Source organism: Narcine bancroftii, chromosome 3, assembly GCF_036971445.1.
Source record: "Narcine bancroftii isolate sNarBan1 chromosome 3, sNarBan1.hap1, whole genome shotgun sequence".
Taxonomy (NCBI): Eukaryota; Metazoa; Chordata; class Chondrichthyes; order Torpediniformes; family Narcinidae; genus Narcine; species Narcine bancroftii.
Window position 1 is genome coordinate 86,989,061 of NC_091471.1, and position 15,770 is coordinate 87,004,830.

The 15,770-nt window shown below is 38.6% G+C and overlaps 1 protein-coding gene across 5 annotated transcripts in view; it reads left to right on the forward strand.

The window, feature by feature from the left end:
* kif2a (kinesin family member 2a) overlaps positions 1 to 15,770 on the forward strand; it is a 142,560-nt gene that overhangs the window by 23,721 nt on the left and 103,069 nt on the right. For all 5 annotated transcript variants that reach the window (XM_069924484.1, XM_069924479.1, XM_069924482.1 and 2 more), the window contains exon 5: positions 6,781 to 6,881. In XM_069924484.1, the coding sequence (XP_069780585.1) occupies positions 6,781 to 6,881 (101 nt within the window). The remainder of the gene's footprint in view (positions 1 to 6,780; positions 6,882 to 15,770) is intronic.

The window sequence follows — 15,770 nt, forward strand, 5'->3', positions numbered from 1 at the left end:
CATTAACATCAACTCTCCAGCGTCTGCTAGACCACTCCTTGTTCTTCCTCATCCCTCTGTCTGTTTTCCTCCAGCTCTCCACCCGCTTCCCTCTCCATTCACAGAGCCATCACCCCTCCCCCTGTTTGTTGGTGTGCTGTCCCTCCCACATCCACCCATTTCCTCCTGTCTGTGGATCTGTGCTTCCCCACCCCCCCCCCCCCCCCCACACTATTTTATTTAGGTATCTGGCTACATTTTGCTTATACCTTCATGAAGGGCCCAGGCAGGAAACATTTGGTATGTATCTTTATTTTTGCTATATAAAGTTTGCTGTTTGAGCAAGTGAGTTTCTCCAGCATTGTGTTTTTACTTCAATCACAGCGTCTGCAGATTTTAGAATTTTAAACCAGCTAGAACTGATTTGCTATAATTGACTTAGACCATGAAAGTACACAGTGTTTCAGATGGTTTGCAGAGTCCACTTATTTACTGCATTGGGTCAGACACATCCCCTTAAACTAAGTATTGGAGGATTGGTCAGATAAGAAGTCAGGAAATATGGAGATTCTTGTTTTCTCTGGAGGAACCTCAGCCTATGCATTTCCTCATACTCACAGCCTATGTAAGGAGCAGCATAGACTGTTGGGACAATGAGCACATTGACCATTGTATGATGGCAGATGGGGAACTTTGGTTTGGAGGAGTGAATCAGTGATAAGGAAGATAAGACAAATTCTGTGTAGCTGCCAGTGTTAGTATAAAGGTTTCATATGCCTGTTAATTGTGTCTTTAATCTTAACAGGAACATACAAACTCTACTCTGAAAATGTTGTCTTTGAAGACCTTCCACTTATCAAATGCATCCTAATCCATACTTTCTAGATCCTTACTTATTTCCTCAGAATTGGCCTTTCTCCAATTTAGAATCTAAACTCGATGACAAGACCCATCCTTATCCATAATTAACTTGAAACTAGTGGGATTGTGATCACTGGACCCAAAATGTTCCCCTACACTCGTGGTTTTCAAACTTTTTCTTTCCATCACATTCCACCTTAAGCAATCCCTAATGCCATAGGTGCTCTGTGGTTAGTAAGGGATTACTTAAATTGGTATGTGAGTGGAAAGAAAAAGTTTGAAAACCACTGCCTGACTCCTACTTCTGTCATCTGTCCTGTTCCATTCCCAAATAGCAGATCTAGTTTTGCACTCTCTAATTGGTACCTCTATATATTGATTTAGAAAACATTCCTGAACACATTTAACAAACTCCAAGCCATCCAGCCCTTTTACAGTATGAGAGTCTCAGTCAATATGTGGAAAATTAAAATCCCCTTCTAACTCAACCTTATGTTTCCCGCAGCAGTCCGCTATCTCTCCACAGATTTTCTCCTCCATTTCTCATTGACTATTGGGTGACCCCATGAGTGTGGTCATACTTTTCCCATTCCTCCACTCCAACCACATAGCCTTAGTAGACGAGTACTCTGTTCTATCCTGCCTGAGCACAGCCGTGATATTTTTCCTGACGAACAATCCCATTCCTCCTGCTCTATCGTGTCTTCTGAGACAATGGAATCTCAGAACATTGAGCTGCCAGTCCTGCATCCAATTTTCACTAATGGGCACAATGTCATTCTACATGCCATGGGATTCATAGAAGATGGTTTTCTAGCTTATGTTAAGGGACAGATTGCAGAATTAAATTTGGAATTTCACAATGAAAGAGTTCATATATAATCATGAAGTTAAGCATATTTAGGAAAGAGAAATATGAATATGTTAGAAATTAATATATAGGTTGAATTTTTTTTCAACCTTCAATTTGGCTTAATATGAAATTAGGGCCCAATCTAAAGATGCAAAATATGAAGTTAAGTAACACGGGTTGGCAGTGGTAAATTGAAAAATACATTGATCGTATTCCTGACACAGTATGTGGACCAGCCAACTAGAGAGGCCAGATTGGATCAAGTACTTGGCAATGAATCTGGTCAGGTGACAGATTGGTAATAGTGACCATAGCTTCCTGAGGGATAACAGCAGACAATATAAGAAAGAGTTTAATTGGGGAACGGCTAATTGTGGTGGGGTGAGGAAGAAACTAGGAAGAGTAAATTGGAACGGATGTTCTCTGGGAAAAGCACAAAAGTAATGTAAAGGATGTTTAGGGACCACTTGTGCAGAGTTCTGGATAGGTTTGTCCCACTCAGACAGGGAAAAGATAGGAGGAAAAGGGAACCTTGGTTGACAAAACAGATGAGACAGCTAGTTAAGAGAAAGAAGAAAGCATACATTAGATATTTTGGAAGCAAAAAACAGGAAGGTGCTCATGAGCATTATATGGTAGCCAGGAAGGAATTTAAGACAGGACTTAGGAGAGCTTGAAGTGGACATGAGAAGTCTTTGGCAAGTAGGGTTAAGGAGAACCCCGAGGTATTTTATGTTTATGGGAACAGAAGGATGAAGAGAGTGAAGGTAAGACCGCTCAAGGATAAAGGAGGCAACATGTGCCTGGAGGTGGAGGAGGTTGGAAAGGTCCTAAATTAATAATATGCTTCAGTATTCACCTGGTCTAGGTGAAGACAGAAATAGAACAAGCTTGTGTGCTGGACCAAATTGAGGTTAGGAAAGAGGAGGTGCTGAATCTTCTCAAAAACATTAAGATTGATGTCCCCATGTCCAGATGAGATATACCCCAGGGAGAAAAGAGATAGCTGGGGCGTTGACGATGATCTTTGCATCCTTGGTCTTGGAGGAGATGCCCAAGGATTGGAGAATCACAAATGTGGTCTCCTTGTTTAAAAAAAGGTAATAGTGGGAATTGTAGACCAGTGACTCTTACGTCAGTGGTTTGCAAACTATTGGAGATGATTTTTAAAGACAGGACTTATGAGTATTTGGAGAGATACACTCTTCGTGAGGATAGTCAGCATGGCTATGTGAGATGAAGGTTGTGCCTCATGAACCTAATTGAATTTTTTGAGGAGGTAAGAAAGAAATTAATGAGGGTAAGGCTGTGGATGTGTATATAGATTTTAGTAAAGCATCTGACAAGGGCCCCACGAGAGACTCTTTCAGAATGAGGCATGGGATCTATGTCTGTGGGTTCAGAATTAGCTTGCCTATGGAAAGCAGATAGTAGTGCAGGTACACGATCCTTTATCCGGATATCTAAAATCCGGAAAGCTTCAAAATCCGGCAAGTGGGGAACGGCGGCCGGGCGGAGACTACCAGGAGAGACGTCCGGGTAGCCAGGGGAGGCGGCCGGGAGAGACATCCAGGCGGCCGAGGGATTGGCAGTCGGGAGAGACGTCCGGGTGGCCGTGAGATTGCAGTTGTGGTAGACTGCCGGGCAGCTGAGGGACTGGCGGTCGGGGAGACAGCCGAAGGACTGGCGGTCGGAGGAGACGTCCAGGCGGCCGAGGGTCCGATGGTCAGGGGAGACTACTGAGAGACTGCTGGAGATGGTGGGAAAATCTACAACAGTGGGCTTCATACTGTTCAAGTTTAGGACAGTCGGGGGAGACATCTGGGCGGCCAAAGGACCGGCAGTCGGGGGAGATGTCCGGGTGGCTGAGGGACCGCAGTTGGTGGAGACTGCCAGGCGGCCGAGGGGTCGCGGCCGGGGAGACTGCCGGGCGGCTGAGGGACCGTGGCCCGGGGAGACTGCCGGGTGGCTGAGGGACCGCGGCCAGGGTAGACTGCCGGGGGAGACTGCCGGGCGGCCGGGGGAGATAGCCGGGTGGCCGCGGGACTGGTGGTTGGGGGAGAAACCCGAGGAACTGCAGTTGGGGGAGGCGGCTGGGCAGCTGATGGACTACAGTTGGGGGAGATGTCTGGGCAGCTGAGGGACAGGCAGTTGGGGAAGGCGGCTGAGGGACCACGGTTGGGGGAGACGGCTGGGCGACTGGAAGGGGGTGGGAATGGATATGGCAGCACAATTCGGGTGGGCTTTCTGAAATCCAGAAAAATCCGAAATTCGGAATACACTATCCCCCAAGGGTTCCGGATAAAGGATTGTGTACCTGCAATAGACAGAAAGTATTCTGCCTGAAGATCAATGACTAGTGGAGTTCCACAGGAATCTGTTCTGGGATCACTGCTCTTTGTGATTTTTATAAATGGCTTAGATCAGAGGTTCCCAAATTTTTTCACGCTGCCGCCCCCTTGGCCCCCAATCCCTAGCCCCCACCCCCCAAACCACACTTACAACGAACACACACATCTTGGTCACCACACACATACAACGAACAAGCACCTTTAGCTATTAGGTCTACCACAAATTTCAAGCAACAATTAATCTAACACTATATATAAATGTATGTATTTCACAAATAAAACTTGTCATAAACCAATTTATTTTGCAATGTAAAGAGTTAAATTTTCATCTCAACTGTAACTACATTGTTTTCGGGCCTTCAGGATCTCAATGGGTGGGTGGCCGGGGTGAGGATCAGCTGTCGGAAGCTTGATGGTCAGGGTGAAGTTCAGCCGTCGGGTGTGGATAGGCAGGCAGCCAGGGCAAGGATCCATGATTGGGCCATCTGCAGCTCGATGGGCAGATGGTCAGAGCAAGGATCTGCTAGTTGGGTGCTGGATAGGTGGGTGGTCAGGGCAAGGAACCGCGACTGGGCTGTCTGAAGCTCAATGGGCTGACGGCCAAGGTGAGGATCAGCTGTTGGGTGCTGGATGGGTGGGTGGTCAGGGTGAGGATCAGCAGTTGGGAGTTAGATGGGTGGGCAGCTGGGCGAGGATCCGCGATTGCGCCATCGGGGCCAAAAATGGGAGGGGCATGTGGGGGTGGAAATCGGTGTATTTGCACATAATTTAAATGTACATGGCAACCTGAAGATAATTTGAAATTCTTACAAACCTGGAGCCTTGGCCCTTGCAAGCATGAATGTTGCGCGTGTCCTGTCCAGAGCACATCATCAAGAAACAAACAAACGTTCACCGCCCCCTTTTTCTTCACCAACCCCTGACCGCCCACTTTCTCCTCAACGCCCCCTTGGATATTTCCACCACCCCCACAGGTGGGGGAGCACCCACTTTGGGATGAAGAAATAAAAGGATGTGTCAGTAAGTTTGTAGATGATATGAAGGTTAGAGGAATTGTGGATAGTGTTAAAGGTTGTTGAAGGTTACAAAAGAATTATAGAAAGGATGCAGAATTGGGTGTAAAAGTGGCAGATGGAGTTCAATCCGAATAAGTGGTAGGTGATGCATTTTGCAAGTTCAAACCTGAAGGCTGAGTACAGGGTTAATAGTTGGATACTTAACAGGGTGGAAGATCAGAGGTACTTTGGGGGGTCCAAATCCATGCATCTCTCAAGTTTGCCATGTAGGCTGATAGCATAGTTAAGAAGGCAGATGGGATGTTAGGCTTCATTAGTTGGGGATTTGAGTTCAAGAGAGGAGAGGTCATGTTGTAGCACTACAAATCACTTAGAATATTGTGTTCCATTCTGGTCACCTCACTAAAGGAAGGATGTGGAAGCTATGGAGAGGGTGCAGAGTAAATTTACCAGTATGTTGCCTGGATTGGAAAATAAGTCTTATGAGATAAGGTTAGCAGAGCTTGGGCTAGAAGGATGAGGTGTGACTTAATAGGGATCTATAAGGTTCTGAGAGGCATATATAAGGTAGACTGCCAGTGCCTTTTTCCCAGGGCAAGAGTAGCAAGGACCAGAGCACATTTCTACATAGTGAAGGGAGGAAAGTTTAAGGGAGACATCAAGGGTAGGTTTTTTACATGGAGTTTTGGGTGCCTGGAATGCCTTGACAGGGGTGCAGCCTGAAACTTTAGGGGCATTTAAGAGATTCCTGGACTGGCACATGGATGAATGAAAAATTGAGGTTATGATGGAGGGAGGGTTTAGTTTTATTTTGGTAAAAATATATAGGATGGCACAACATTAAGGGCCAAAGGGCCTGTACTGTTCTGCGCTGTAGTGTTCTATGTTCTAAATGAGCCACATATTCTTAAGGAATTAATGTGGCTAACTAAAAATAAAATCCTGTGGCTGGGGAAAAATTAAAGATTGTGCATCTTTCTCTTTAATTTAACATTATGTAGCATTACAGTTTGGAAAATTTAAGAATTAAGCAAAGGAAGACCAAGACATTGATAACAGAAGAAAATGTAGAATGTGAGCAGATATACTTCTATAGGAAAAGTTAGCAAGAGTTCTTGAGTCTGAGACAGGAGAAATTATTGTTGGAATTAAGGAAATGACAGCTTTTAAATTAATACTTTACCTGTCTTTGTGGATGAATATCAGAAAGGTTTCCTAAAAGTAATAAAATTAATTTTAATTATCTACAGAATAATTGTTTTCTTTAACTCTTAGAGTAAAGTTTCTCTGCCTTTAAAATTTTCCCCTGAAAGCCATGAAACTGTATGTTGTGACACTCTTCCAAAATGGTCATGGAAGTGATATCTCAAAAATGAATTTAAATTGATGTGGCGAAAACCATGTGCCTTTTTGTTCCATAGCAAAATATGCAAAACCTTTTACTGTAAAACCCCGTTAATATGTTAACAAAAAAGTACAGAAATTTAAACTTGGCATGTCTTGCTGTTCACGCAACATGCATTCTCGAGCAAGTGGAAAATGTACTTATCCAGTAACTGCCAATCCCTGCAGGGGCAGGATACCAAGGGTTTTACTATATCTATTTTCATCATTTCCTGTTTTTTTTAAAATTTTTTTTTAAATTGTGCAGAAGTTTGGAACCAATAAAACTTGTTTTTTTTTTGTTCTCAAACTAAACTTTGGTCAATTTATCTTTCAGCACGTAGAAAATCAAATTGTGTTAAAGAAGTTGAAAAACTCCAGGAAAAACGTGAAAAGCGTCGGATACAGCAACAAGAGATGAGGGAGAAACGAGCTCAGGTTTATATTTATGTTTTGCACAAACTGCTTGCCATCTTGCGATCCTATCCCCACCTTTAACAAGTTCCCACATTAGAGGTCAGATATTAAAGTTAAACCCCATAGGAAACTAATGAAGCTGATTAGCTGATTCTAAAATTGATTCGCCCAATGGAGTAAACAAAATGATTATATTTTGTGACTGAGAAACTGTTTACAATTGGGACCTGAAGAGTGTACTACCATGTCTCTTACTGTTAAACTTGTGGATAATCATTCACTCCAGAAACATGAGAAGGAATGCCTTTAGGCATCCATAAACAGGGAAAATAAATGGAGGTAAACAAGAAAATCTACAGGTGCTAGAGTCTAGTGTAGTGCACAGACCTGCTGGAGAAACTCAGCAGTCAAGCTGCATTTGTGGAAAATAAAAGTCGGTTGACATTTTGGGCCTGAGACCTTCTTCGAGTATGCTGAAAATCTGGTAGATTCTGAATGAAAAGGAGGGGGAGTGGGTGGAGGAAGGGGGAAGAAAAAGGCTGACAGGTAAGAGGTAATAAGTGGATACAGGAGGGGAGGATAGATGAGTGAAGAAGTAATATTTGCTGATATATTTTTGGACCTGAACTCCAAAATCCAGAGTCCTCAGTCATAGTCACTTGTCTTCACATTTTGCTGAAATGCTGTTGCATCTGTCCTGCTGGTGAAACAGATGTACCAAATATGATGATAAAGGACAGTTAACAGTATAATTATAATTGTACATTACTAATTTGTGCTACCTCTTCCATATTTTGCACATATTTCTAGATGTTTGAAAATTTTGAAACATCTGCTGTGCCGTGAGCATATTTGTTGTGTCCTGATTTATGAAAAATATTCCGCTTATTTTCATTTCAACTTAGAACATATCATCACAGTACAGGCCCTTGAAGTTGGGCCAACCTGTATTTTGCTACCAAAAAAAGTACTAAACCTTTTCTGCTTCGTAACCCTACATTTTACTTTCATCCACGTGCCTGTCTAAGAGTCTCTTAAATGTCCCTAATGTTTCAGCCTCCACCAGCATTCCAGCACCCACAACCGTGTTTTTTTTTGAAAAAAACTTACCCCTGATGTTTCCCTAAAACTTTCCTCCCTTCACTTTGTAGGTGTGTCCCCTGCCGTTTGCTATTTCTACGCTGGTAAAAAGGTGCTGGCTGTCCATCTTATCTATGCCTCTCAGAATCTTGTAGAATTCTATTGTCTCTTTTCATCCTTCTGCACTCCAAAGAGAAAAATAGCAGCTCTGCTAACATTGCCTCATAAGACTTGTTTTCCAATCCAGGCAAGATCCTAATAATTCTCCTCTGCACCCTCTCCTTAGCTTCCACATCCTTCCTATAATAAGGTGACCAAAACTGAACACAATACTCTTAAGGATGGTCTCACCAAAGATATGCAAGGTTGCAACATGACCTCGCAACTCTTGAACTCAATCTGCCTATTAATAAAGCCCAACATCCCATCAGCCTTCTTAACTATCCTATCAAGTTGTGCAGCAACCTTGAGAGATGCATAGATTTGGACATCCAAGGTGTTCTTCCACATTGTTAAGTATCTGACCATTAACCTTTTACTCAGCCTTCTGGTTTGACCTTCCAAAATGCATCACCTCACACTTATCTGGATTGAACTCCATCTGCTAACTTTTTTACCACACTCTGCATCCTGTCTATATCCTTTTGTAACCTACAACAACCTTCAGCACTCTCTACAACTCCACCAACCTTCACATCATCCACAAACTTATTGACCCATCCTTTCGCTTCTTAATCAATGTCATTTATAAAAATCACAAAGAGCAGGGGTCTCAGAACAGATCCCTGAAGAATTCCACTAGTCACTGACCACCAGGCGGAATACTTTCTGTGCAATACTACTCTCTGCTTCTACATGCAAGTCTATTTTTAATCCACACAGCCAATGCTCTGTGGATCCCATGCCTCATAACTTTCTGAACGAGTCTCTTATAGGGGACCTTGTCAAGTACCTTACTAAAATCCATATAGATCACATATACTGTCCTATCTTCATCAATATCTTATGTTACCTTCCCAAAAAACAATGGGGCTTGTGAGGCATGGCTTTCCCTTCACAAGTTCATGCTGACTAGCCTTGAGTAGACTGTACTTTTCCAAATAATCATAGATCCTATCCTTAATAATACACTCCATTATTTTGCACACCACTGGTCAAAAATTCCCAGGATTCTCCCTATTACCTTTTTTAAACAAGGGGACCACATTTGCCTCTCTAATCCTCCAGCACCTCCCCTGTGGCCACGGAGGACTCAAAAATCATACCAATGTCCCAGCTATCTCTTCCCTCTCTTCCCACAGCAACCTGGGGTATATATGTTCCTTCAAAAACAACTAAATCCCAGTTTCTGCATAAGTCCATCCTGTCCTTCCGTTAGCTAAGTCTCTGTAATGGTCACAACATCGTAGTTCCATGTTCTTATCCATGCTATAAGTTCATCTCCTTTATTCCAAGTAATACTCATGTTGAAATAGACACATTTATAATGTTTCCTTCCCTGTCCATCATTCCTCACAAACTCATAACACATTGCATCACGCTTTTGATTTTCTGCCCTCACTTTCTGGTTCCCACTTCTGACAACAGTGAAGAGTCAACAAATTTATTTTGGAGCTCAAGTCAAAAGGCCAGTTTCAGCAAGGTTGTCAAGTTTCTGAAAAGCATTAGTGAACTATTAGGATATTTGAAAATAACCTTCTGATTATAATTAGATGTTGCATGGGGGCGTGGCACATGATGACGTGGGGTTAGACTGGTAATCCCTGCTCTCCTCAAAAGTTGAGAAAAAGTGTTTAAAAAGCCTAAAAGTTACAGAAACTATAAGGAAGACTGTTTAAAGACATATAGAAGACATTAACAATGCCACCAAAGAAGGATAAAGGCCTTATTGCAACACAAGAAACTGCAAGAAAAAGAAGAGAGCCTACTTTGAGAAAGGATCCTGGAACTGTCTGCAAGGTAATATCTAAAGGAGAGAGGCCAGAAGCAGAGAGACCTTGGGCACTGCTGCCCAAGGTCTCCTCCGACAATGGCCGCAGACATCGACTGAAGAAGTGACTTGGTGCATGTGTGACTCCTCACACATGTGCAGAGCACACCAAAAGAAAGAGGAACTTTTAAAAAAAAGATACAAGATACTCACAGCTTCAGTGATCAAGAAGAGGACCAAGAAAAGCAAAGGAAGGATCAAGAATGACCTACAATGAAGAAAAAAGCAGAAAAAAGTGCAGAAGCTTCTTTATCTTCTGGGGAAATTAAGCGATTTTTAGATTCTTTTTGACAATCTTTGGAAGTATTAACAAGAAGAATGGTGACAAGATTGAAAGATTAATGCAACAAGCTGACACAAGATTTGAAATAGTGGATGGGAAAATTAAAGGAAATAAATTTGAGATTCAAAATATTAAAGACCAAATGAAGAAAGTACATGTTGAAGCTGCTGCCAAGAATTAAAAGTTAATGCAAAAAATAGACACTTTGGGAAAATTTTATTGGGCAGAATAATATCAAGATTGTTGGACTTAAAGAAGGTGATGAAGGTCAAGATTTGAAAAAAAACTTGCAACGATGGATAACGGAATCTTTGGGTCAGGCTGAATTTCAAGGAGATTTGGAGAATGAGTGAGTCCATAGGAAGATGCATCCTGGTATTAGAGACTACTAATTTTAGTCTTTTAGACATAAGACATATTCACGTATAGATGTGTTTTTAATCTCCTCTCAACTACAAGCAAGAGTTCAAAACATTGAATATCAAGTAAGAATATTGTCTGATTATTCAGCCTTAGTTATGTCAGTTTTATTCTAAGAAGAGCAATATAGAGGTTAGAGATAGAGGTTTAATACTGTATTGTTAAAAAGGCAAGATTTTTATGGATTTATAAGACAGGAGATAAAAAAAATTTAGGCACGAGTGAACACTCTGTAACCAATAAATTGGTGATTTGAGTCTCTGTGAAAGCTTATTTAAGAGGACAAATAATAAGTTATACAGCTAAGATTAAAAACAAATGTCTGAAGTTAATAATTTGGAAAATGAAATAACAAATTTGGAAAAAGAATTACAGAATCTAGTAAATGATGAGAAGCGAGGAGTATTTAAATTTAAAAAAAACCTGAAATTTAATGAAATACAAACATAAAATGGAGAGAGATGTAAGGCGAACTCGACAAAAATGTTACGAGTTGGGAGATAGAGTCCATAAGGTATTAGCATGGCAATTGAAGACAGAACAATCATTGAGAACAATAATAGCCATAAAAGAGGAATCAGGTAATCTTATTTATAAACACAGAGTATTAATGATGTTTTATGAAATTTTATAAGAAATTATATCAATCAGAATCAGTAAAGGATGGAGATAAATAAAAATGAATATCATAAATTGTTGCTGGAATTAATATTGAGGAAAAGAATGAATGAACATTCTTTTACAGTTACAGAATTATATGACATATTGATGTCTTTACCAAATAATAAGGCTCCAGGGGAAGATGGTTTCTCTCTGGAGTTTTACAAAGAATTTAAAGAGTTATTGATTCATATATTTATGGGATTGTTAGATGAAATGAATGATCTCTGTGATTTACCAGAGTTGTTTAAAATAGCTTTAATAACAGTTATTCCAAAAAAGGAAAGGATCGTTTGCTCCCATCTTCACATAGACCAATATCATTATTGAATACAGATGTTAAAATTTTGACTAAATTAATAACTAAATGTTTACTTAAATTGATTAATATGGACCAAACAGGTTTTATCAAGAATAGTAGATCTGCTGATAATATTAAGTTTTTAACGTTGTTAAATGTGGCTCAGAAAAGGAAAATACCATCAGTTGCTTTGGCTTTAGATGCAGAAAAAGCATTTGTATTTATTTAAAGTATTGAATGTTTTTGGAATTCCTATAAATTGGATTAGGGCATTGTCTAATTACCCAAAGGCTAAAGTCATTACAAATAGACAAATATCAAAGCCTTTTTTATTGGAAAGATCTTCTAGAAAAAGGTGTCCATTATTACCGTTTTTATTTGCATTGGCTATAGCTGAGGTAATGAGTAGAGGTAATGAGATTAAGGGCTTTAAGATAAATGATAAAGAACATAAAATTTGTCTTTTTGCAGATGATGTAATATATCTTACAAATCCTGAACTTTAATCTTTTTGTACTTGTATTTCCTTCTCCAATTTCATTATTTCTTTATCTAACTGGTCTACTTCTTTCATATATTCTTTCTTTACTTTTCTTTACTTATTATTTGACCTCTTAAATATGCCTTCATAGAGTCCCATATTGTAAACTTGTTACTTAGTCTTTATTGGCTTCAAGAAATTTTTTTATCTCCTGTCTCATAAAATCACAAAATTCGTTTTTCTTCAATAAAGTTGTATTTAATCTCCATCTGTAGCCTATCTTTTGCTCTTCTCCCAATAAAATTGACAAAAATAAAGGTGAATGATCGGCTAAAATTCGTGCTTGATATTCCACCCTTTGCACTATGTTGAAATTATGCAGAAGTTAGAAACTTATCTATTCGTGAATGTTTTGTATCGAAATGAATAAAAGGAATAATCCTTTTCATTTGGATGAGTTCTTCTCCAAATATCCACTAGATCTAAATCTTTCATTAAATCTACTATTTTTGCTACTTTATTTTTTGTCATTTTATCTCCTGTTCTATCCACTATAGGATCTAAAGCAAAATTAAAATCTCCCCCTAATATAACTTTTCCCTTGGCATTTGATAATTGCATTAAAACATCTTGTATAGATTTATCATCATCTACATTTGGTGCATACACATTCATTAAGGTCCCATTGTTCAGAGCATATCTGACAATTTACCATAATATAACTATTTTCCTTCTGGAACAAAAACATTCAATACTTATAGGTACCTTAAAACAAAAGCATAACCTTTTTTCCTTGACACCTTTTTAACAGCATTGAATTCTTTATTTTTTTTTCAACAAATCAAAACTTAAGTCAGGGTAAAAGAAGATCTTATTTCCATTATAAATTGATGGTGATTGCCTTTCTTATGCTTGCTTCGCCACCAGTTCCAAGATTTTTCCCTCACATCGTTGCGAAGTAACTTGAGCAGTATCAAACACGGCTTTTGATCTGGCTGCGTTGTTGGTTGTAATGCTCTATGGGATCTTTCAATCTCAATGTCTCCTTGAAATTTAGTTATCCTCAAAGATTGCAGAATCCAATATTGCAAAAACCTCTTCATGTCTTGTCCTTTATTACCTTCTTTAAGTCCAACAATTTTTATATTAATTCTTCTACTGAAATTTTTTTTAGTTAATTGATCTTTTGTTGCTGCCGCTTCTACTTGAATTTTTTTCATTTGTTCTTTAACATTTTGAATTTTTTCCACCACTTCAAATTTTTCATTTGTGGCATCATTCTTTCCACCTTTTTTGTAAAGCTCTTATTCTCAACTATACTCCCATTACACTTTTTCACTTCCATTGTCAATTGCACTAAAGATTGCTGAAACGTATCCATATGTTTCTTCATTTCTGTTGTAGATATATGTCTCTTTCATTTTCTCCTGTTTTTTTTAGTCAAAACTCTCTGTTCCATGTACATTTCTTGTTCTTCCTGTTCTTCTTCCTGATCACTGGAGCTGGAGGCTTCTTGATCTTTTTTAAAAATTGCCTCCAGTTTTTTCTGTGCTCTGTGCATGGGTGACTCCTCGGCCATGCGCAGAGTCACCTTCTCCCGTGGCAGGCAGCCATTGTCATGGGGACCTTGTACAGCAATGTCCAAGGTCTCCCTAGCTCCAGGCTTGGCTCCTACCTTCTGGACAGCTCCAGGATCCTTCTTCAAGATAGGCCTCTCTTCTTTATCAGTTTCCTTTTGCTCGATTTCTTGAAAAGTAGTAGTTGTTTTAACTTTCTTTGGTGGCATTCTGTGTTTTTCTGTAGGCCTTCCGACAGTTTTTCTTTCTGTTTTTTTAAATCACTTCAGCTTTTTGGACTTTTTTTGAAACTTTTTTGGAGAGAACCCCACGTCATCACGTGGCATGCCCCGTCACGAAGAATTGTTGAAAGGAAAAATAGATACATCAATTTTGAAATATATATTTAAAAGTATGGAATGGAATCAATGTAGAAACAGGAATGAAGAATTATCAATTAGCTAGAATGTTATTAAAGCAAAATCCTTTAATTCCCTTTACAATTATTTGATAATTTCGTATAACTGTGGAATAAATAGAATAAAGGATTGATTTTTGGGTTCTTTTTTTTACTTTTGACCAATTGAAAGATAAGAAAAAATAGTATTATTTGGTATATTATACTTATTATCGACTTAAATCATATTCAAAAAGAAAGTTAGGACTAAATTTTAGATTACATGAACATAGTCAATTTGAATATTTAATAACTGATACATTTATCAAAAGATTTATTACTAATATGTATATAAAATTGCAAGAGACTATGCAGAAAAATATCTATTTAAATCTGAATTGAGATGAGAAAGATTTAAATATACAAATTCAAGAAGAAGTATGGTCAAAATTATGTTATGAAAGTGTAACCAACACAATTACTGTTAGATATCAAATGGTACAATTCATTTTTTTACATCAATTATATTATATTCCACATAAATTACATGGAAATTGTAATTGCTCTGAACAATGTTTTAGATGTAATAAAGAGGTAGAACCTTTTTACATACAGTTTGGCAGTGTGAAAAAGTAGAAAAATTTTGGGAAGATTAAAGTATTTTATTGGGACAAGTTATGAAGATGCAAGTTTTAAAAGACCCAAAAATATTTTTGTTAGGGGATATTCATGATTTGAAGTAAATATTTATCAGAGAAAGTTTTTAAGTGTAGCAATAGCAAAGAAATGTATAGTGGTAATGTAGAAATTAGATAATAATGTGGGGTTGAATAGATGGGAAATGGAATTACAAAATTATATACCATTAGAGAAAATAATGTATAATTTGCAGAATCAATCAGAAAAAATTTATAGGATTTGGAAACCTTGTATGGATTTTATTGGTAAGAGTTCATCTACAGCATCCACTATTCCTGCTCCAGCTCACCCTAGTTAATTAATGTTTAAGATTATATTTGTAAATTTGAAATGTAATTAATCATGAAGGATGTGTGATTAATTCAGGGAGGCATTTTCTTTTTTTCTTACTTTTTTGAGGAGGTGGGGGAAGAAAATATAAAATTATGTATTCTTTTACATTGTTTTTAATTATTCTGTATGATTACGGATAAGCACTGCATTTGTTCTTGATGCAAATTAAAAGATAAAATTTTCAAAAAAAAAGATATTGCATGTGGTCAATTTTCTACTGAAAATTTGGTTGATAGTGATCTTTATTGAATCAAATAAAAACCACATGAAACAAGAAGTTTTATAGTGCTTGGCCTATAACAATTTATACAAACATTACAATTATGAACTTAGCTCCTCAGAATTGCTGTAGAATTCAGATCCTTGCAGTGATCAAGTCTTGGTTTGCCTTTCTTTCTTTGCTCAGCTTCATTTTTGTTCAGTAACCTTTGTGTGTGCAGGTGAACCTATACACCAGTTATAAAATTCTTCAAAATATTGAGTTAATGGATGTCGTTTGACCCGGTTATTGGGTTAGTTCGATTAGTTTATGTTGGGTCAATAGACTTGTTAATTATAGCTTTCCAAGGGCGCTTCCACCTTCTTGCCAGGGAAAATGGTCCTTCCTGTTCACCCTGTCCTGGGTTCTCAAAATTCTGTGTATTTGAAATAACTCTTGCCTTGTTTCTTCAAAAGGAATCAATCTCAGTTTGTTTTCTTAAGAATAATTC